This window comes from Schistocerca piceifrons, chromosome 6, assembly GCF_021461385.2.
Source record: "Schistocerca piceifrons isolate TAMUIC-IGC-003096 chromosome 6, iqSchPice1.1, whole genome shotgun sequence".
Classification (NCBI taxonomy): domain Eukaryota; kingdom Metazoa; phylum Arthropoda; class Insecta; order Orthoptera; family Acrididae; genus Schistocerca; species Schistocerca piceifrons.
This window is the reverse complement of record NC_060143.1, coordinates 588,556,936-588,579,950: the sequence shown is the minus strand read 5'-3', so window position 1 is coordinate 588,579,950 and position 23,015 is coordinate 588,556,936. Positions and strand designations below refer to the sequence as shown.

The window sequence follows — 23,015 nt, the reverse complement described above, 5'->3', positions numbered from 1 at the left end:
CTTTAGCGCCGGCCAGTGCGACCGAGCGGTTCTAGGCGCTTCAGTCTGGAACCGCGCGACCGCTACGTCGCAGGTTCGAATCCTGCCTCGGGCATGGATGTGTGTGCTGTCCTAAGGTTAGTTAGCTTTAAGTAGTTATAAGTTCTAGGGGACTGATGACCTCAGATGATAAGTCCCATAGTGCTCAGAGCCATTTGAACCATTTATTTTGTTCATTTTAATCGAAGACATTGAAGTATCTCTAAAACTATATAGTGGAGTAAACAAAGTTATAATTCCAATTTGTTTGTCTCTGATGCAGACATCGAACGATACCGTACTAGGCTCGCCACCCCACCCCGTGCGTGGGTGGTGGAGGGCAACTCTGAAATCTTCAATGGGAACCATTGTTGTTATTGTAGATTATGATTCGACCAAAATCTGAAGCATTTTCTTCATTTCGCTACAGATGGCGCAGCTGTAACCGGAGGAATACAAATGGGTACGCAATCGTAATTTGCGACACGCTGCTCGGTGGCACGTGGGACCTCACCTGCATGGTGCTACGGTACGGCAGGCCCGTCTTTCATAACAGCTTCTACATGGAAACCGCATTCGCAATGTTGTATTCTTCCAACATACCGAACTCGAGGTGCAACCTTGGACGTGTAGTGAACTACGACACATCGTAACAGGCAGCAGACGGCGACCGGAGCTCATGTACCATGCAGACGTAGAACATAGAGTGGCTCTTAGCATTACAATATTTGCGCAGTGTTTGTTGCCTGCACACCTACCCATCATTTGGAGAACAGACGTGCAAGTGAACCATGAACACGGTAGGCACAGAAGAAAAAACTGAAATGATCCTGACACACGCAGAATGTAGGAGGAATGTTGAGGCTACTGTTGCCTTGTATGCCGACATTTTCCAGAGAAATCTCACTCTCGTTCGTTCTTTTACAAGACTGTGAACACTTTTATGTCTGATGGCAGCGTACAGACCGACAAAAGGAAATGAAGCAAACATTTTACACGAGCTAACGAAATAGCTGTACTAGAGGCAGTGCACCACAGCCCACTGATTTAGCGCTCGGTAATTACACCGTGACAGGGTTGCTAAACGTCCCGTTTTCCGGGACAGTCCTGCTTTCGGATTTAAAAAATGAGCGTCCCGGTTATCGCTTTCGGGACGCCAGTTTAGTCCCGGTTTTGTGATGCCAAAGAAATACACTCATACCGTCTATTTCTTCCCAAATACTGGTGAAGATTTGTATTTTAACGGTCACTGTCAAGCATAATAATGTTTTTTGTTTCATTGTTGCACTTGCCAGCGTCTATCAAGGGCCTTTATTGCGCGTAACGCTTCCTTCTGTCATTAACTCTTTTCTTGGGATTCAGTTGAGTCAAGACGTTGCAGCTATGTGGTCCTCTGTCCGAGGCTTATTGTGCTTAGTTCACATTTGCTTGTGTCTGAAGTGAGCCCCGAACGCCAAAGCGAAAGCGTTCCTTTCAAGACAATGTACAGAAGAATGGTCTTTCATCAAACGAGGATGACATGACTATGACGTGGAATATGTACGTCATATGTTACTATTTCACATGGAGGAAGGGAAGGTACTATAGATCATTCAGGCAGCAAAAAGCGTAAATGAAACATGTGTTCTGCTAGCACTTAAAAAAATAGACAACTTTTTTATTTCAAAGTCATCAAAACAGAGCCAATCAGTAGTAGCAGTGGAATTAGCAATGCGTTATCATACAGTTAAACACCATACGTCCTGGAAATCTGTAGACTGGTCTTCTAGGCTAAGCTGCAATCTTTTTAACGAATCTGTCACAGTGAAGAGTGTGCCGTTGGGCAGAACCAAAACAACAGCACTTTTGAAAGCAGTTTTGGCACCCAACACTGTCAAACAAATACTCGTATGCGACGACCTTTCACTGGTCCCCTATTATTCGACAGCTACAGATGCGAGTAATCACAAGGCTGAAAAAGTATTTCCGTTAATTTTTCAATATTTTACACCTCAGAATGGCTTTCAAGTGAAATTGCTTAAATTAGTTTCAGTGCCAAATCAAACAACCTCTACAGTAAGTACGTACTGCATTACCGCATTAGAAGAAAATAAAATTGATAAGAGTCTAAGTGTATTGCATTTTGCGGTGTCAATGATGACGCTAATTTTGCAGGAGTGCGGCGAGCAGGTACTAACAATGCACTTGCTAGACTGAAAAGTTGGCTGCCCTGCTCACCTACTAAACAGTGCTGCCAAGACTGCCGCTGGCGTGATGAGTGTTGACGTAGAAACATTTATACTCAATCTTTTCAATTACTTCTCCATATACACAGTTAGAACGGAGCGTCTAAAGGAGTTTTGTGAGTTTGTGGGCGTAGAGTATCATGCATTGTTGTCACATACAAAAACAAGGTGGTTGTCTTTGTTTGTTGCTGTACAGAGAGTACTGAAGTTGTGTGATGGTCTTAAATCATTCTTATTCTTAGAAAAAAAGACACCTAAATTTCTGACAACCCTCTTCCAGAAAGCAAATCCGTGGTTCCTGCATAGTCAGTTGAGCGTGTTTCAGAGACGAATACTTAAACTTGAGAAAGCTGACAGCAGTGTTATAGAAGACGCTGTGATTTTGTAAAATACTAGCAGAATCGTAGAAAGTCGTAAAGAAGAAAGTTTTATTCCACTCAAACTGACATCTCTCTTGCAGAACAACGAGGTTGGATTAACTAGTGAATTTCAAAAATTTCATGTTGATGTAGAACAGTTTTATGAAATGTGTACAGGTTACTTACAAAACTGGTCAACAAATTTCAATGAGTTTTCCATTTTTAAATGCTGGACACAGGATCTGAGTGGAGCAATGTGACAAGGACAATAACATTTATACAACGTAGAGGATTGTCAGTAGATGACAGATTATTCTTTGACAAGTTTTCTGTATTTAAGCATTTCACTGAATCAGAAATCAATAAAAATAGCGGTAACTGGGGTAGCAAATCATGTCGGGAGAAGTGGACATATTTCTTTCGACAGGCTGGATGCGAAGAACAGTATTCTCAGTTGCTGAATCTGTGTTAACTCGTCTTCAGCGTACCAGGGCATAATCGAAACGTGGAACGAGTATTTTCTCTCGTGAAAGTGTAATGGACTGAGGAACGAAAGAGATTACAAGTACCAACGGTCGAAGCAATAATTAAATGCGTTTTTAAATATCAAATGAGTTGTAAATAGTCTTCACTGGTTTGCCGCCGGATCACGTTGTGCAAATTCCACAATATTTCCTCGGAGCAACTGTCCGCCATCTTCAGATGGTTCAAATGGCTCCAAGCACTATGGGACTTAACATCTGAGGGCATCAGTCCCCTAGAACTACTTAAACCTACCTAACCTAAGGACATCACACACATCCATGCCCGAAGCATGATTCGAACCTGCGACCGTAGCAGCAGCGCGGTTCCGGTCTGAAGCGCCTAGAACCGCTCGGCTCACGTGGTTTAACCTTGCTGGTACGACTGATGGTATCTGCACGTAGACGCCCCGTTTATAGAACGCGCAAGCGAAGAATGCGCAGGCGCGGAAATCGGACATGCGCAATGATTTACAGTTAGATGGTGCCATATTCAAACTCCCTCTGCCGAAAATCACGGAACGGCTGGTCTGCGCGTGCGATGTACGCTGCGTTTGCCAACAATGCGGCCAGACGTTACTCACCAACGGCCATACTAGGCCAATGTTATAACGGGCCTGTTATCGAAGAATCTTGATTTTCGCGTCGTGATTTAATAGTAGCCAATGCAGGGTTCCAGTCTGTGCTCAGTTGAAATCCAGTATCCTTGTTGATGAGATTATCGGCTGTACGGATATGTATGGCTACCTTAATGACGCAATCCCAGAAAGATGTTGCCGGGTATAAAACTTTCGTCTTTTCGTAAATCATCCGATGCCCTGTATTCAGCCAGTGTTCCGCAATTGCCGACTTTTCCGGTTGACGAAGTCTGTTCGACGCTGATGTTCATCGCAGCGTTCTTGTGCTTTGCGGCATGTCTGGCCTAAATACGCTGCCCCAAATTGACAAGGAATCTTGTACACACCACATTTCCTCAGGCCAAGGTCATCCTTCACCGAACCACACAGGTTTCTCAGTTTTGCAGATGGTTGAAAAACACACTTTAACTGTTTTGTCTGAACATTGTCTTCAAATGTTGTATTACACTCGAAAGGTTCTCAGGATCAGATACCACACGTGCTCTATGAGCTAACGCACGTACTTCATGCCGCGTTGTGCAGGATGATGGCAGCTTGTGGCCTGCAGATATAGATCTGTATGCGTTGGCTTGCGGTAGACGCTGAGTCCCAAGGTTCCATCTGCTTTCCTTTCTTCCCAAAACATCAAGAAAAGGTGAAGTACCATCTTTTTCCACTTCCATTGTGGCGTTTATATTAGGATGGAGCGAATTCAGATGCTGAAGAAACGTAGGTAGGGTGTCAAGTCCATGTGGCCACACCACAAATGTATCATCCACATACCGCAGAAAACAAGAGGGTTTGAGAGTGGCTGACTGTAGTCCTCCATAAAATGATTGGCCACCACAGGAGACGGAGGGCTTCTCAAGGCGACACCGTCCACTTGTTCAAAATATTGCTCATGAAATAACAAGTATATTGAAGTAAGCATGTGTTTAATTAATGTTACTATGTCCTCCTCAAACTTGTTGCTAATGAGCTCCGAAGAGTCCTGCAAAGGTACCTTTGTAAATCAAGACACAACATAGAAACTTACTAAGAGATCCGATGATTACAATCTAACAGTTTTCACGCGACCTATGAAATGTGCAAAGTTTCGAATGTGATGTTCGCACTTGCCTACGAGATGTCCCAATAGTGATGTCAGGTATTTGGCAACAAAATAAGTAGGTGCTCCTATGTTACTTGCAATGGGACGGAGAGGCATCACATTCTTATGGATCCTGGGCAGGCCGTAGAGTCTAGGAGAAGCTGCAGCCTGCTGACGCAAACCCTGAGTATGATTTTCTTAAAAGGAAAGACTTGTGTCCTTGATATACTCACGGAATTCAGAGCACGTATTAGCAAGATTAAGCTACATTTATACAAACTTGTGTCAGTGACGGGGCTCCTGCAATGACAGGTATTCATAATGGTTTTATTGCTCTTTGTCACAAAGACGAAGACTTTGCAGACTTCATTAGCTAACACTGCATAATTCATCATGTACTGGCTAGGAAGTGACTTAACACAAAAAATGTAATGTGTACTTTTTTCAAGATTGTTAATTCCATAAAAGGAAAATCTCTCCAAAGGCGGCTCTTTAAGCAGCAATTAGATGAGGAGGAGCCAGATTTGGCATTGTATACTGACGTGAGGTGGTTGAGTCGAAGCAAGTTTTTGCAAAGATTTTTACGTCCATTGGACGAAATAATAAAATTTCTTGAAGAGTGTTGCGATGAGCGTGATTTAGCATTTTTCGCACATTTTGTAAGTAGGCTGTTTATGTTTTTATGTTGGTAACGCCACGTAGCGCTCTGTATGAAACTGACTGACTGCGCTGTGTGCAGTCTGTGGCTGGTTGGACTCATTGTTGGAATATTCGCTCGTGTAGTGTTGGGCAGCTGGATGTGAACAGCGCGTAGCGTTGGGCAGTTGGCGTGAGCCGCCAGCAGTTGTGGATGTGGAGAGAGAGATGCCAGAGTTTTAAGAGGTTGCTATAAGTGGACGATCTGGACGTGCGTCCGCCAGTAAAAGCAAATTTGGAAAGATGGATGTCATGAATTGATAGATATACATATATCATGACTTTTGAACATTATTAAGGTATTGTATTGTATTTTACGGTAACCGGGGACCTAGAAACGACGGAGAGGCTCCGTCCCCGCTGCAGCCGCAGTGGTCCACAACCCCACGACGACTACCACAGTCCACTTCACCCCTCCGCCGCCCCACATGGAACCCAGGGTTATTGTGCGGTTCGGCCCCCGGTAGACCCCCACCAGGGGACGTCTCACACCAGACGAGTGTAACCCCTATGTTCACGTGGTAGAGTAATGGTGGTGTACGCGTATGTGGAGAACTTGTTTGCGCAGCAATCGCCGACATAGTGCAACTAAGGCGGAATAAGGGGAACCAGACCGCATTCGGAGAGGCAGATGGAAAACCGCCTAAAAACCACCCACAGACTGGCTGGTGCACCGTACCTCGACACAAATCCGCCGGGCGGATTCGTGCCGGGGACCAGGCGCTCCTTCCCAGTGCGGAATGCCGTGCGTTAGACAGCTCGGCCAGCCGGGCGGGCATTATTAAGGCAAATACATTGTTTGTTCTCAAAAAAAAAAAAAAGGGGGGGGGGGGGACTGTTAGTGCTCGCACGTGTGTTGATAATTCAACAAGGGACTGGTTAACAGCATTGCTGGTTTTAACGACATTTCAAAAAAAATTTCTGATTGCACAAGTGGTGGTTCACAGACTTACTATGTTATCCGCAAGACTCTTCGATGGTGATTGTGCACCTGCACAGTCGCAACAGATGGCTTCTGGCCATCTCTACAAGGACTACCATGGGCCTGCACCTTTGGTGCCCCACCAATACCATTATCTCTACAAGGACTATAGTGGGTCTGCACCTCTGGTGGCCCACCATTACCATAATCTATACCAGGACTACAGTGGGTCTGCTCTGTGATGACCTACCAACCAATATTCTTCAAAACTTCGACTGGCTCTGCTGTGGGTTTGCTCTGTTGTGGCCCATTACCTGTCTGCATGTCAAGAGTTAGCACTGTCTTTCCATTGGAAGGACAACACTACTTCTTCAAGACTGCATGGAAATCCACTACTGCCGTGTGCATTTTCTTTTACTGATCGGACTTTGTACAATGTAATTACTACTGTGATGAACGATCAGGACTGTCTTTATGAGAACAATTTTTGCTTTTGACCAACATTGTATCAATAATTGTGAGCATTTGATATATTTTTTATCGTTAATATAAGACAAATCATCAAATAATTATTGGGCACTGCCCAAAACAATTTGTAAACTTTTTGTGGGGAGCATGGGGGCTATGAAAGTAGGCTGTTTACGTTTTTATGTTGGTAACGCCACGTAGCGCTCTGTACGAAAATCACTGACTGTGCTGTGTGCAGTCTGTGGCTGGTTGGAATCATTGATGGAATATTCGCTGTTGTAGTGTTGGGCAGTTGGATGTGAACAGCGCATAGCGTTGGGCAGTTGGAGGTGAGCCGCCAGCACTGGTGGATGTGGGGAGAGAGATGCCAGAGTTTTGAGAGGTTACTATAAGCGGACGAACTGGACGTGTGTCCGCCAGAAAAAGGAAATTTGTCAAGATGGAGGTCATGAATATATATATATATATATATATATATATATATATATATATATATATATAATGACTTTTGAACGTTATTAAGGTAAACAAAGTCTGTTCTCTATCAAAATTTTTCATTTGCTAACTATGTCTGTCAGTAGTTAAAATCTTTTATTTAGCTAGCAGTATTGGCGCTCGCTGTATTGCAATAGTTCGAGTAACGAAGATTTTTGTGGGGTAAGTGATTCATGAAAGGTATAGGTTATTGTTAGTCAGGGCCATTCTTTTGTAGGGATTATTGAAAGTCAGATTACATTGAGCTAAATAAAACATTGTGTGTCAGTTTAGTGATGATCAGAATAAGTAAAGAGAGAAATGTCTGAGTACGTTCAGTTTTGCTCCGCTGTTTGAAAATAACGTAAGAGGTTTACCAGAACAGTTTTTCATAATTTTTTTAGGAGGACGTTTCAATTTTACCGCAAAACTGATCGCATTAAATCAAGAATTAGGAGGCAAGAATAAGGCAGTAGCAGAAATTGTGAGTTCTTTGGCAGCATTTAAAAGTCAAACAGCGCTTACGATAGTTGACATCGGGAAGAAAAGTTTTTGTGTGTCCATCCTTTTGTCAGGCGGTCTTTGGGACGACGGCCGTTTACTACTGTCGCAAAATAAAACAGCTACAGCCGTCCTTATGATATGATTTTATTTTATTTTGTTGCAACCAGTTTCAACGCTTCAATCCGCCATCTTCAGGCTGTTGTTGATGCGGTGCGGATTGACGTGATCCCTGTATATATCACATCAGTTGCCAGCATAACTTGATACGCAGATAATCTGAGCCAGCCGGGGTGGCCGAGCGGTTCTAGGCGCTTCAGCCTGGAACCGCGCGGCCTTTACGGTCGCAGGTTCGAATCCTGCCTCGGGCATGGATGTGTGTGATGTCTTTAGGTTAGTTAGGTTTAAGTAGTTCTAAGTTCTAGGGGACTGATGACCTTAGATGTTAAGTCCCATAGTGCTCAGAGCCATTTGAACCATTTGATTACCGAACTATGGATCGGTCGCACTGGACCAAATGATTCAGCCTTACATTACTGGCCTCCATGGTCACCGGACCCGACTGTATGCGATTATTTCTTGTAGTGGTTTATAAAAGACACTGTATATATGTGCCTCCGTTACCAACAACAATGAATGAACTGAGACACCGCATAACAGCAGCTGTAGAAGAGAAGCTGTAACTCTAGACATGCTCGCTACAGTGTCGGAACAACTGAAATACCGCATCTCACGGGGGCATGCTGAACACCTATGAAAAAAACCTTTTTGAGTTTCCTGTTCATCAGAAAAAAAGTCATTGTATGTGTTTATTAGTTTCATAAATGTAGACGTGCCAAATCAGACGATTCTTTCTGACACACCCTGTATATCCAACCACCCTTGCAGCAAAACAATCGTGATCACAAAAAGAAATGTCATTGTATGTTTATTTTGAGTTTTCGTCCAGAAGAAAGACGGGTTGTATTTTATCGAAGATGGCCATCTAAAAAACCACCTCGGTAGTTAACTTGTAACGAATGAAGATTTGAACAAAAAATCTTTTGTGGTTCTGTAGGCTCGGTACAAGATTGCATGCTGTACTAAGGAGCTATTTTGCAGTGGCAGCTCTTGCGCTGTGACGACTTTCATAAGCATGTTTGCAGTAAGGACAGCGGACGGGGTACGGGCGTGCACTCGCATGCGTCTAGCGAAAGCTGTGACGCGTAACAGGCGAGGGCCCGACGCAGCTGCGCCGCAGTCTGTAAGAACAAACCTCATGTAAACATTACACTACGTACTGTTCCGCATTTGCTGGAACCTCATTGGATTTCGTTCCACATGGAGCAGAAGCCAATCCGTCTCGCATACAGTCAAGTACAATAATGAGGATACGTTTTACGCTGTGCGTAACGCGACAATACGGGACAACAGCTTTAGCGGCGCATTTAACACGGAAGGCACTGGCCAGTCACCTGCAATGATGTGAACAGTTGTAATAAAGACGATAAAAGAGACGAGTAGTGAACAATATAGCCAGGAATGTTATTTAATTTTTAACAGAAAATAATATTAAAACTCAGATAAGCTTCTTAGGTGAGCTGATGGAAAAAGGTAACATGCTCTCCATCTTAGCTAACAAATGGCTCTGAGCACTATGGGACTTAACATCTGAGGTCATCAGTCTCTTAGCTAACACCGTACTCTAATTGGAAACGAGAGTGATGAAAATTCCTGACTTTAACAAGCGTAATTTTTCTGCACGAGTTATATGCGGCGTAAAAGCGCGCTGCCGGGCTTTCACCATGCAGTTAAATACTGAAGGTACTGCAGTCAGTCGTATGGTAATCTCTCAACTTCTTCCATATCGGACTCCGAGGAATGCGGTACATTTCAGTGCTGCTACGCTGATACCGAGGCTGTCAACAACAGAATCCCAAGCCACCAAAAAAGTCCACATTTTCCCTCCTCCTCTTTTATGACGTGCTGTTCAGTATTTCACCGTCGATCGGCAGTTACAAGACACGGAACTTCGTGAATTAGTCTCAGTAAGGCAGCTTAAATGTCGTGTTATCCCGTAACTTGGCTCCAGATTAATTTTGTTGGGTTCAGATTGCGGTGTTACGGCGAGAACGGCAAAAAATGCATCATTTGTTCAGTGTGCTCCACGAAGTGAAAATTGTTTTCCGTGTTTGTACGACGCTTATCATTGTGGCTCATGTGAGACCACATTTGTTCAATGAAACATTGGGCATATTCAAACAACTAGTGTTTGATTTTTCATGTTTCTCAAAAAAAAATTGTGTAATATACCTTAACTCAAAATCTTTAACAATTTTTATAATACATGGATAATTAAGAATGTGTATTTACAATGAAAACCAGAATTCTGTGTGCAGCATGTAATTAGAAACTAGAAGACGCGCATTTTTGTGGAGAAAATGATGGCTAAGTATGAGTTAGTTAACGCTTATTTGATAAATTTCATATTTAAATGATTTAGGTATTCAAATCGAAAAAAGTGTTCATCGTAATGGGTTGCGATCTTTCGCCAACCACCCCGTCTGGTTGTCAATCGACGACACTCCAGGTCACACCACGAGTACGTCCGAAATATCAACTCTAATATTTGCTACATAATGTTTCTTGAAAAAAGTCAAAGCTGACTTTTCTCTGTAATGTAGTGCAAAACATTAAGAACAACTTGTTCCTAGCCATTAACTGTGTTCAGCACGTGTGTTTCACTAGAAGCAGAGTCATCCATTTTCGCGGTACACATGAACAGCGGGACAATCAGAGCACAAGTAGCATTTACAAAGACTGTGAGTGTACACGGTTTTTGAAATAAAAATTACGTAGCTAAGTACGATTAAGAAAAACTTTGATAGCTGTTATTTTGTATGTATTGTATGTTAACCGGGGGCCTAGAAACGAGGGAGGTGCTACGTCCCCGCTGCAGCCGCAGTGGTCCGCAACCCCACGACGACTACCGCAGTCCACTTCACCCCTCCGCCGCCCCACACCGAAGCCAGGGTTATTGTGCTGTTCGGCCACTGGTGGACGCCCCCCTCCCCTCCCTCAGGGAACGTCTCACACCAGACGAGTGTAACCCCTATGTTTGCGTGGTAGAGTAATGGTGGTGTACGCGTACGTGGAGAACTTGTTTGCGCAGCAATCGCCGACATAGTGTGGCTGAGGCGGTATAAGGGGAACCAGCCCGCATTCGGCGAGGCAGATGGAAAACCGCCTAAAATGCATCCACAGACTGGCCGGCTCACCGGACCTGGACACAAGTCCGCCGGGCGGATTCGTGCCGGGGACCAGGCGCTGCTTCCCAGTGCGGAAAGCCGTGCGTTAGACAGCTCGGCTAACTGGGCGGGGTTTATGGTCGTTAATACGTCCTTTACAGTGACACAGTAATGAGGTATCTTGAAGTTTCATGTATCGTAACTTAGTAATAAAATATCCAATACATGAGGTGGACCTACTTTCACGAGCGGAACAACACGAGTGTACGGGAGCTACGGCTGCTGACCAGCCGTCGCGTTTGTGTTTGTTATGGTGAACGGGGTGCAGGTGGCAGACCCAGCAGCGGACACTCCGACGCGGTCAGCCTGCGGCCTGCGCCGTGCCGACGGCGGAGAGGCACCGGCGGCCGGGTGGCGTGGCGGCGTTCACCAGGGGCCGTCTGACGTTTCTCTCCGACGTTTCGTTACACTCTCTTTCTTGCAGTGTTCCAGTACAGTTCGCTGCAGTCAACGTGCCGAGTAATAGTGTCTTCACACTTGACGGAACGCCACCGTCACGTCAGAAGATTCTCCTTCGTAGTTCAAATGGTGGCATTCTTACACGCTGTCAAAGGAACGTTATCGACACGTCACGCCACGTCAAGTCACCGTTACGTCAAGGTTTCTAGGGAAGAATGTTTTGACGGGCCGTAATGTAGCCAACTTGGCGAGGAACTGTTATATTAAGTACAAAGTGTGATCTAATACGAAAGTTCAACATGAAATGTGGCATGACAATTATCAGAGTGAATAATCAGAACAAAAAGCTCCTGACATTGTAAGAAAAAGTTCACATACAAAGAGCCATTGCAATGGAAGAAAAGGGTATTCAACGACAGAATCCATACAAGCAATAACTCTTTGATCATGCTAGCCACCTAAACAATAGCAAACCGAAATGTAACCAGGATAAATAACTAATGAATCTCCTTCCCTCCTTTTCTCTCTCTCTCTCTCTCTCTCTCTCTCTCTCTCTCTCTCTGCCTCTCTTCCCCACGCATACATACATATGTATATAAAAAAAAACATATTTACGCACAGCAAACTACACACACACACACACACTTAAAAAAAGGAAAAAAAAGAGTATATGCGGTAGGCTGCCTAACAGCACAGCTGGAGCAGACTTACGCGAGCCGCTGCTCTCCTCGATGTCCAGGATGATGTTGGACTGCCCAGACTCCAGCTCGCACAGCCCTGCAACACAGAAAACAAGCGACAAGTTACAATCGGAACACAGCGCTGGCCGCAAAGCCTGCTACTAAGAGGCAATCCTTGCCTGTATCTGGCCTACAACTGAAGACACGTCGATGCACCTCTTCCCCCTCAGCCGGGTACGCAGCGCATGGACAGTGGGAAGCCGCCACAGCCCCTGGACCACGCCACTCAAACTTGCTCTGCGGCTGACGGTTCCACCTGCAGTTTCCGAACGTTACTAATTGAATCGGAATATTCAGAAACCCCACATGCCCAGTTTTTGACAGAATCGAGTTACCTACTTAGATGGTACTGTCTGGAGAAATCCCGTACGTTCTGGCATTTTCGGTATTGTTAAACAGCCATTGTATCACCTTACCTGAAGGGAAATTCTCAAGTACGAAAGATACCGGCTTTCTCAGAAGTTGAAGTAGTCAGCACTGTTTTAAACAGAGAGAACAGTCGATATTGCCTCTTACTATTTGATTTAATCGATTCACGCTGTTACTGGTAATAAAATTACAGACAGTTGCGATGCGAGTGACAAATGCCAGGAAGCAGGGAAAAAAAAAGAAAGAATGCAGAGGGGTTTCCGAAACTTGGGTAGCACAGCGGTAGCGTCACCACCTATCACGCAAGGGGGTCCGGGTTCGGTTCCCGGCGTGGGACTGGGTGTTGTGTATCCATCATCATTTTCATCATCATTGACACGCAAGTCGCCGAAGTGGAGTCAACTGAACCCGAAACCCGAAGCGGATATCCCCCCCCCCCCCCATTTCCGAAACACCAAACTAAGTTAGAGTGAAAAAAGAAGCGTATACTAATTGGAAAAGAAATAGAGTAACCAAAACATCGTGTTACCGCTGCAGGTGAATTCTGATCTGAAACTTTGTATTGCTTCAAAATTAAGGTTTAATTGCCACAGTGAACATAATAATGTACAACATTAAATTCAACACGTAATTCTATTTCCAATAGTCGGATGGAATGCATGACAACCAAGGTAACAGAAGGCAGCAAGATAGAATTATACGCTAAATTTAGTGACTTCCAAACAAACAATGAACAGGATGGATTGCTTCAAGCCTCACAGTAATAAAATCAATGGCAAGAAAGAAGCCTAGAAGTGATAAGGAATGTAGGAGGAAGAAATCAAAAGGACAGTCATCCGTTTATTGGCTATCAGGGCATGACGGTAAGATTCGGCTTTGTAAAACGACCTTCCAAAGTATTTCCGGTGTCAGCAGTGACCGAGTAAGCCACCTGTGCAATCTGTTGACAGAAGGTAAATCTCCACAAGACGAGAGGGGAAAATGTCGTCCTAGAAATGCTAAACCAATGGCCTTAATAGTGCAAGTAAAAAATTACATCAACTCATTTCCAGTGAGGAAGCACATTGTACCATTGAAGAATGGAATTATTTTGACTCTAAACTTAACCTCAAGATTATGTGACAAATGTTCAACAACATTAAACCGGATATTCAAGCTGACTGTCAATTTTATTTGAAAATTTTCCGTGGACATTTTAATTTAAAATTTGGGTAGCCACGGGTGCACCGTGTAGCACATGTGAAGAGCTCGGTGGAAAAACAAGTCCAACTCTGTCTATGCTACTAAAAGCGTACCAATAGCTAAGTTAATACTGCACAAAAAGTGTGCTGATAAATTCTTCCAGATATTACGTGCACTTAAAACGAATCTGAAACTGATTCTACCATTGCAGGCCTCTCGTTTTATTTCATGCAGAGCCTGTAACTGTCTCAGTTACCAATATAGGATGCTTCTTCTTGTGTCAGCTTTCAGTAAATGTCTCATGTGCACGATTTACGGAGTGGGACAGCCATGTCTTATACACTATGTGATCAAAAGTATCCGGACACCTGGCTCAAAATGACTTAGGAGTTGGTCGCGTCCGCCATCGGTAAAGATGGAATTCAATACAGTAGTGGCCCACCCTTAGCCTTGATGATAGCTTCCACTCTCGCAGGCATACGTTCAATCAGGTGCTGAAAGGTTTCTTGGGGAATGACAGCCCATTCTTCACGGAGTGCTGCACTGAGGTTTTCTATAGATTCAGGTCAGGACTCTGTGCAGGCCAGTCCATTACAGGAATGTTATTGTCGCGTAACCACTCCACCACAGGCCGTGAATTATGAACAGTTGCTCGATCGTGTTAAAAGATGCAATTGCTATCCCGAATTGCTCTTCAACAATGAGAGGAAAGAAGGTGCTCAAAACATCAATGTAGCCCTGTGCTGTGATAGTGCCACCCAAAACAACAAGGGGTGGAAGCCCCCTACATGAAAAACACGACCACACCATAACACCATCGCCTCAGAATTTCATTCTTGGCACTACGTACGCTGGCAGATGACTTTCAACGGGCATTAGTCTTACCCACACCGTGCCATCGGATCGCCACATTGTGTACCGTGATTCGTCACTCCACACAACGTTTCCCCCTGTTCGATCGTCCAGTGCTTGCTTACGCTCCTTACACCAAGCGAGGCGTCGTTTTGCATTTACCGGCGCGATGTGTGGCTTATGAGCAGCCGGTCGACTATGAAATCCAAGTTTTCTCCCCTCCCACCTAACTGCTTTAGTACCTGCAGTGGATCCTCACTGGCTACTTTACATTTTGTGCATTTTAGGTCATGTATTGCAGCGTACCAACTGCAGCTAACGTAAGGAAGTAATTTTTTTATCGTGGTAGGAAAGCTGTATCTTTCCAGTGAAGAGTAAATGGATTGTATATGTTAGTGATACGCCGCACATGATAAGTTTCTGCACGCCATGCAGAGTGGAGCGTGATCATAAACAGCTCAAGACACTGAAATAAGGACAAGGTTAAGTGCGTATAGAGATGAGTAGTTCTCTGTACAGTAAACACTGACGTGTTTTTATCTATCACAACTTGGAAGTGTATTACTGCCATTCGTTAGCTTATCAAAGAAAAAGTACAGTGCTATAATGCAAGTTAACGTATACAATAATGTCGTAACAACAGCAGTAAGTAAAAATATACAGTCGCTTCTGGTAAAAAGCTTCATTCTTGCCTGTTATACAGCCATTGAGAAAAGCATTCGTAAACAGAAAACGAGACCTGAGTTCACAAATGATACATGTAACGGTATAAACATTGTTCAATTTACTTAAATTGATTTAACAACTGAAAGTTGAATGCCAAATAAACACAGAAACACAGTGCTTTATACGGCAGTGCATCTCTGAACAAATATTTTACTTACCATGTGAGTTTCCTCCTAATACGTAAATCATCAGTCGCAATCGCTTTGGAGTCAATTGTGCAAGTTTGTTTGTTATGTCTGATGTTAATGTTTTTCTATTTGCTTCAAGGTACAGTTTGCACCCTCCTTTTGTATTTCCCTAATACATGTTTAATAATGTTTACAGTGATTGCTCTTACTTGCAACACATACAATTTGCGAGTTAGAGCGTCATTTTTAAATTTCAATACCTAACTTTTCGCTCTCTTCTTATATTCGCTATGCAACGTTTCTCATGTGATGTTATAAAACAAAGTCATCACTGATATTTATATACGATTACTACTATTTTGTTATTTTAGGTGTGATACTGCATACTATCACAAAAAATATATCAAGGAATTTTTTGAAGGTGGTAGTGGCACTAAAAACTTCAGACCGTGTTTTTAGTGTTACCCATGACAATGGCCAGTCTCAGTCTGATAGTTGTAATACTAGTCGAATATACTTACAAGAAAGCACAAGCAGTGACACTGGTAAGCTAAATATCTTATGGTCAACTATGAGTGTTTCTTCCTACGCTTGTGCTATTATACTATGTCCTCACCATTACCATGTCCGCCCCCGGTAGCTGAGTGGTTGCCGGCACGGTAACTCAGCGTGTTCGGTCAGAGGGTTAGCTGCCCTCTGTAATAAAAAAAAAATGAGTTAATGGATCAACGACGAACTGAAAGGGGTGTCTTGCGACGTCCGCCCCGAGCAGATACAACGAACGAAAACGAACAAAATGAGATTAAAAAAAAAATAGTGGCCAACGCGACAGAAGTCAATCCTAAGGGCCCGACTTCGATTCCCGGCTGGGTCAGAGATTTTCTCCGCTCAACGACTGGGTGTTGTGTTGTCCTAATCATCATAATTTCATCCCCATCGACGAGCAAGTCGCCGAAGTGGCGTCAAATCGAAAGACTTGCATCCGGCGAACGGTCTACCAGACGGGAGGCCCTAGTCACATGACATTCACATTCACCATTACCATGCTTTGTTTGTTGAAAGCTCTTTTTATGTTAGAGTGATGTGTGCGAGGTACGTCATGTTGCACGTTTTTATCCTTAGCAATTGCAGGTAGAGGCAATGGACGTAAAAGTTGTGGCACAGGACTGTCTAAGCTTGCAGACACCCCATTCTGACATGAAAACACAATGGGCTCTACTTCAAGTACACCTGTTTTTGAAAGAAAATTTCCCCCAGCAGAGAAGCATAAGTTTCCACGAAAGAATGGAACATGTTGTAAATCGGAATGGTTTGTGGCTTATCCGTTGCCACATTACGAAGAAAAGAGTGGCAGTGTTTTCTGCTATCACTGCATTCGGTCCATCAACTTAGTGAACAATAGAAGACCACGGAAAGAGACAGCTTTTCTTAAAGAAGGTTGCTGTAACTGGAAAAAAGCTACGGAAAAGTTCAAGATATACGAGAAGAGTCTTTTTCATCGGGAGTCTCTCGCAATTATTCAACAACATGAAAATACTCGTAGCACACCTGTGATTGCCCAAGCCCTCTGCTGACCGATCAGGAGAAAGCAAGAACCGCTTTGCTAGTAATGATCAGTTCACTCGGGTTCCTGGGTCGAACAGGAAACGCACTGAGAGGTCATGAAACGGTCTCTGGGAACCTCATTATTCTTCTCCAAGAGAGGAAGAATGATGTGCCAGAACAGAAGATATGACTGAAATGCCGCGTGACACTTGGTTGTTGGCTCACATGATCCGGCGAGAAATTATGCAGCAAATAAAAAATTCCCCATTTTACGTAACTGTGGCAGACGCAACGACGGACGTAGGTAGCCAGGAACAGTGTACGTTGTATTGACCCTGAGACGCTCGAAATAAAAGAACTTTTTCTGGGTTCATATAGTCCACCGGACACCAAGGCGCAAATGCTGGCAATCACCATCAAAGACATCGTTCTAAGACTCATTAGAAATTGAGTTTGTACACGCTCACAGTTTCGATGGAGCTGCTAATACGTCCGGGCGGAACAAAGGTGTGAAGGAAATCCTTCAGGACAAGCCACACAGTTGCTACATCCACTGCAGCAACCATTGTTTGGATTTGGCACCACAGGAAGTTTCAAGAAGCTGTGATCCATTGCGCGATGTACTGGTAATATAATTCTGGAATCCCCAAAAACGATAAACGTGTATGCAGATGTTGTGCTACTATCCGGTGTCGATGAAACGAATCCAAACCCAAAATCTCAACGACTAATTCCAATGTATCCCACCCGATGGTCTGTAAGAGTAAAATCTTTGGCACATTTCAGGGAAAACTATGAGCGGGTCAGGAAAACGGTGACCGAAATATTGAATGTAACGAGCTCAGTTAGAGATGAAAAAAGGTCAGTCCTGGGGGCTATGCGAAGCGGCTCGAAAAGTTTGAAACTCTTATGTAACAGCCTAGAACACACCTAAACAGTATCCATAACACTACCGCAACCCCAAGTGTATAACGCTGACATACGTTAAGTTCACCTTGCAGTATTTGTTTCCTAAGAACAGCTTACACAGTTGCAGATGACATGATGTACACTGAGAAAACGGCAACAGGAAAAGCACAGAAAATATGCCGCAAACAGCGACAGCAATTCTTAAAAACATGCCATAACGTGCAATAAATAAGGTAGTACGAAAGTATCCAAGGAAAACTATATTTTAAAAAAATGTAATTATGTGTTACAGTGTTGGTATAACTGTGCTACTTTCTGCATGTTCTAAATTTAAAAAACCCACTGATGATGGCGATATTTGTCGCCGAAACTAGTTTGGGAAATAAATAAGTAAACAAACAACAAAGTGTTTTGCATCAAGGCGGACTTACAATTCCCATGTTGTTGTCTTTTCCATGCGAACACGGACCAAATGGAAGTGTTATAAGGTAAAGTTATAGCAATTGAAGAGTCTGGACTGTGTAAGGAACTAGCCAGATCCCTACAGAATCCAAATTTTAACGCAGTGAGAGGTTCTAAAAGCAGCTCTTGCAAATCTTAGGACTATGGAAGCATTTGATATGCTGTTAGGCGAATCCAAAGATTGTTATAAAAATCTAAATATGAGGGATCCAAATATCTCATAGCCAATAAAAATACCAGCGAAATAGCAACACCCAGAACACAGTCTGTTCCCATAGAACTGTCTCAACAACGAAAATATAGTAAAGATTTGTTTGAAACACTTGACCTCCTTCTGAATGAGATTGATCGAAGGTTCCACCAAGAGGATCTAAAGCGACTGTCCCATCTTGAAGAGATACTTATTACACATCCTACATCTACACGACGTTTGGAAGAATTGCTTGGAGTACGTACATCAGACTCTGACCTGGACAAGCTTCATGCACCGGTCGAAATGCTGCGAACCATTACGACTGGGTATACAACCATGTGATTTATCCTCTGTAGGAAGAAAACTTATTGTTCAACCTGGTAGGGTTAAAGAACTCTTTCAGGAAGTTATTTGTCTCATCCTTCTGATTCTGACAGTTGCAGTATCGTCAGCAACTCAGCACCCTCTGAGAGGTTATTCGCCGCCTTGAGACGGCTCAAAATTTATCTCAATGTGTCAAACGACTCAGTCGAACTCACTCATATACTCTTACTCCATGTTCATCAAGACAGGGTTGGAAAAATTAATCTTATGGATGTCCTCAAAGAAATCGTTTCCTGAATTGTCGAACGGAAAAACACATTTGGAAATTGTATATAAATTTGTTTAGTCTAAATAAAAGCAAAATATAAGCTGTAAGGGGTTCATTATGTAAGAGGTTTACTGTTCACTACCCTGCTGGAGCAAATGTAATTTCGATGTATTGCTCACGCGCTGCCTGCGATATAAAACATCTCTGCTGCAATAGAATCGCAGGTCAGGGCAGTGTCGGCAGCAGTAATAATCGCTCGCAGTCGCAATAGTTCGTTTTTATGGAGCAGTCGCAATAGCTCGCTGTTACGGAGAAATCGTAGCAGCTCGCCGCTACAGTACAGTTCATAGCCATGTAAGAGCAATAGCAGTCGCCGCTGGTGCAGCACAGTTCATTGCCATGTAGTGTAAGGTAAATTTTATTATCCTTCATCGCCATGCGCGTATTTAAATTTGTTGTCTGAGATGTTAATATGAATTTGTTTCAATCTTTTTGTGATTTGTCAGCACCAATTAAGTCAGACTTTTAATGTTCAATATTTATGTAATGGTTTGCAGAATGTTTTCAATAATACGGTTTTTGAGAACATAATTTTTTACCAGTCATTTACTTGAATTTAAATATTTTTCAAGTTTTCCCAGATCATAGTCATGTGTTGTTTAATAATCAGAGGACCAGCTATGCAGCTGTATTAACAAGCAAAGTCAGTTTTTTTGTAATAATGCAAATCTTAGACAAATGTTGTTCAGTAATAGTAGACAGGCCAGCATTGCACTAAGCTGTGCCATTTTGGAGCAGATATATAGACAGCCTTCTCCGGTGACAACATTATGAGGTAAGAATTTTTCAATTTATTCAGGTTGATTTCACAAGGCCATGACGTAGCGCTGCTTACGTCCAAAATTAATCAGTTTCAATTCTCAGTCAATTTAGTACAGGAAGGATATGTTTATACGGGAAGGTTACAAAGCCTTCTTCTTCTTCAAACAAATTTTGTTATTCTTTTTTCATTAAGATGTGATGCACAATGTCTGTAAAATAGTAATGGGTTTGTGAACTAATAATAATAACAAAAGGTATCTCTCTGGCCGACTGATATTGCAGTCTACAGTAAATATGAACTCCTTTTCGTAAATGTACTCAAAACAAAGTAGTGCCAATGTCTTCCCACATAAATGATGTCTTTTTAAAAACTAATGCAACGAATATGAGTATTAATGAGTTGTTTCTCTTTGGAGAACAACATAGCGCTGATTACCTAACACACCTTCCCACATTATCGGTATGCATGTATTCTTACCGGTTTTTCTGAAAGACGAAATCAGTAAACGGGTTTGCTTGCTCCTCCCCCCCCCCCCCTTCAATGGCTAACGTAACTTGTTTCTGATGTATTATTCCTTTCGGAATAAAGACGACTATAATAGCTGACAAGGAGTTACGATCAATTTCGCAAGAGGCAGCAGCAAAATCCGCGTGTCAAGTGCGGTTTAGCGTAAAAATAGAACAGTTTGTTGAAACTTGTCTCGGAAAAAGTGCGTGTGCGACCTCTTGCTAATCTTAAGATAGTATCAAGTGTTTTCTGCGGCTTTTTACGGTGGTCGAGAAGTGACGATTAGTGCTCGGGAACTTTGCTGTGAACATTAATGTCAGACTAGCTCTAGAAATCCTTTTCCTGATTTTATGAATAAAAGCAGATCAAGTGGCATCGTGTCTTTTCGCAATTCTCATTTTAGTAACGTCGAAAAACTCCTATTTGCCGTTCGGTTATGCAGTACTTATTGCACGCACGTTAAAGTCTGCGACCGGCGGAGAAAAAAAAACAATGTGTACAAGGACGAGACATCTTTACAAGACGAGTGGTAAGCAAGTTGCCTCCTGTTGTGCTAGGAGAAATGGACCCGGGATGTTGCATTCAGAATCCGCCGTCTATCTCGAACTTGGCATTTTTTTTTAAGGGTTATTTTCAGAAACCGATCATGTAACTGCATGACGGTTACATTTTTGATCTCTTGTGTACGAATAGTACAGTCGGTACTCCTTGCGTTGCAACGCTTCTCCAAAACACTCTGCCATCAAGTCCCTGATCGGTCAGGTGTCAGTGGCTTTTGGATCTAATATTCCCATATAAGCTCAAAAAACAGTGCTGCCAATCGCAGACGTTTTATTCCAGTTTAGTGTCGAATATTTCCACTAGGACCCTCGCTTTCCGCATCACCTGTCCAGTTCGTCCCTCGTTGTGAGGCCAGATATTCACACGTCACACGTGCAGGTCCCTGCGTGCGACTACTGGGGCCCCTCCTCACCTCGACAAGGCGCCGAAGGCCACAGGCTACTTCCGTGGGCAGCACCGCTACGTGACCTCCCTGGAGAGTGGGGCTCAGCCGTCCGCTACGACGTGAGCCCTGCGTCTGCCATCCCGGACACCCACCAGCTGTTCGAGCAGCTCGAGGAGTTAGTCTGCTCCACTGCCCTGGCTGGTGGCTCTGGTCTCAGGGCGGTGTTCCCACACTCGTTTAGGCGAATACCGCGCTGATCCCACGTAGCCACCTCAGAAAATACGGCAGTCGGCAGCAAAATTTAAGTGATTCTTGGGGAGATGGCGCGCAAAACTTCCCTGCGACGACTGTGGCAGAATGGACGGCGGCCGCAGAAACGCCTCGGCCACACTGCGGGAACAGCGAAGCCGGCGAAGGAGGAGCTGGTCGGGCGCCTCACTCCGTCCGAGTCCAGGGAGTTTCCTTAGACATGTAAATAATTACACGGAACAGCCAAACAAACCTGTACACCTACCAAATATCGTGTAGGCACCCCGCTAGCACGCAGAAGTGCCGCAACATGACGTGGCATGGACTTGACTAATGTCTGAAGTATAGCTGGAGGGAACTGAAAGCATGAGTCCTGCAGGGCTGTCCATAAATCCGTAGGAGTACTAGGAAGTGCAGATCTCTTCTGAACAGCACTTTGCAAGGCATCCCAGATATCCTCAATAATGTTCATGTCTGGGGAGTTTAGTGGCCAGCGGAAGTGTTTAAACTGAGAAGTGTGTTCCTGAAGCCTCTCTGTAGGAATTCTGGACGTGTGGGATGTCGCATTGTCCTGCTGGAATTGCCCACGTCCGTCGGAATGCACAATGGACGCGAATGGATGAAGGTGATCAGACAGAATGCTTACGTAGGTGTCACTTGTCAGAGTCGCATCTAGACATTGCACACGCCCCACACCATTACAGAGCCTCCACCAACTTGAACAGTCCCCTGCTGACATGCAGGATCCATGGATTCGTGAGGTTTTCTCCATACCCGTACACATCCTCGATACACTTTGAAATGAGACTTGTCCGACGACGCTACACGTTACCTGTCATCAACTGTCCAATGTCGATGCTGATGGACCCAGACGAGGCGTAAAGCTTTGTGTCGAGCAGTCATCAAGGGAAAACGAGTGGGCCTTCAGCTCGGAAAGCTCATATCGATGGTGTTTCGTTGGATGGTTCGCACGCTGACACTTGTTGATCGACCAGCACTGAAATCAGCGGTAATTTGCGGAAGGGTTGCACTTCTGTTACGCTGAACGATGCTCTTCAGTCGTCGTTGCTCCCGTTCTTGAAGAGTCTTTTTCCGGCCGCAGCGGTGTCGGAGATTTCATGTTTTACCACATTCCTGATATTCACGGTCCATTCGTCCGCAGCTCGTGGTCTAGTTCAAAAATGTTCAAATGTGTGTGAAATCTTATGGGACTTA

At 43.8% G+C, this 23,015-nt stretch overlaps 1 protein-coding gene across 1 annotated transcript in view; it reads right to left on the bottom strand.

The window, feature by feature from the left end:
• LOC124802464 (cadherin-99C) overlaps positions 1–23,015 on the bottom strand; it is a 628,642-nt gene that overhangs the window by 285,794 nt on the left and 319,833 nt on the right. Inside the window, exon 3 of the mRNA XM_047263250.1 lies at positions 12,289–12,354. Within this exon, the coding sequence (XP_047119206.1) occupies positions 12,289–12,354 (66 nt within the window). The remainder of the gene's footprint in view (positions 1–12,288; positions 12,355–23,015) is intronic.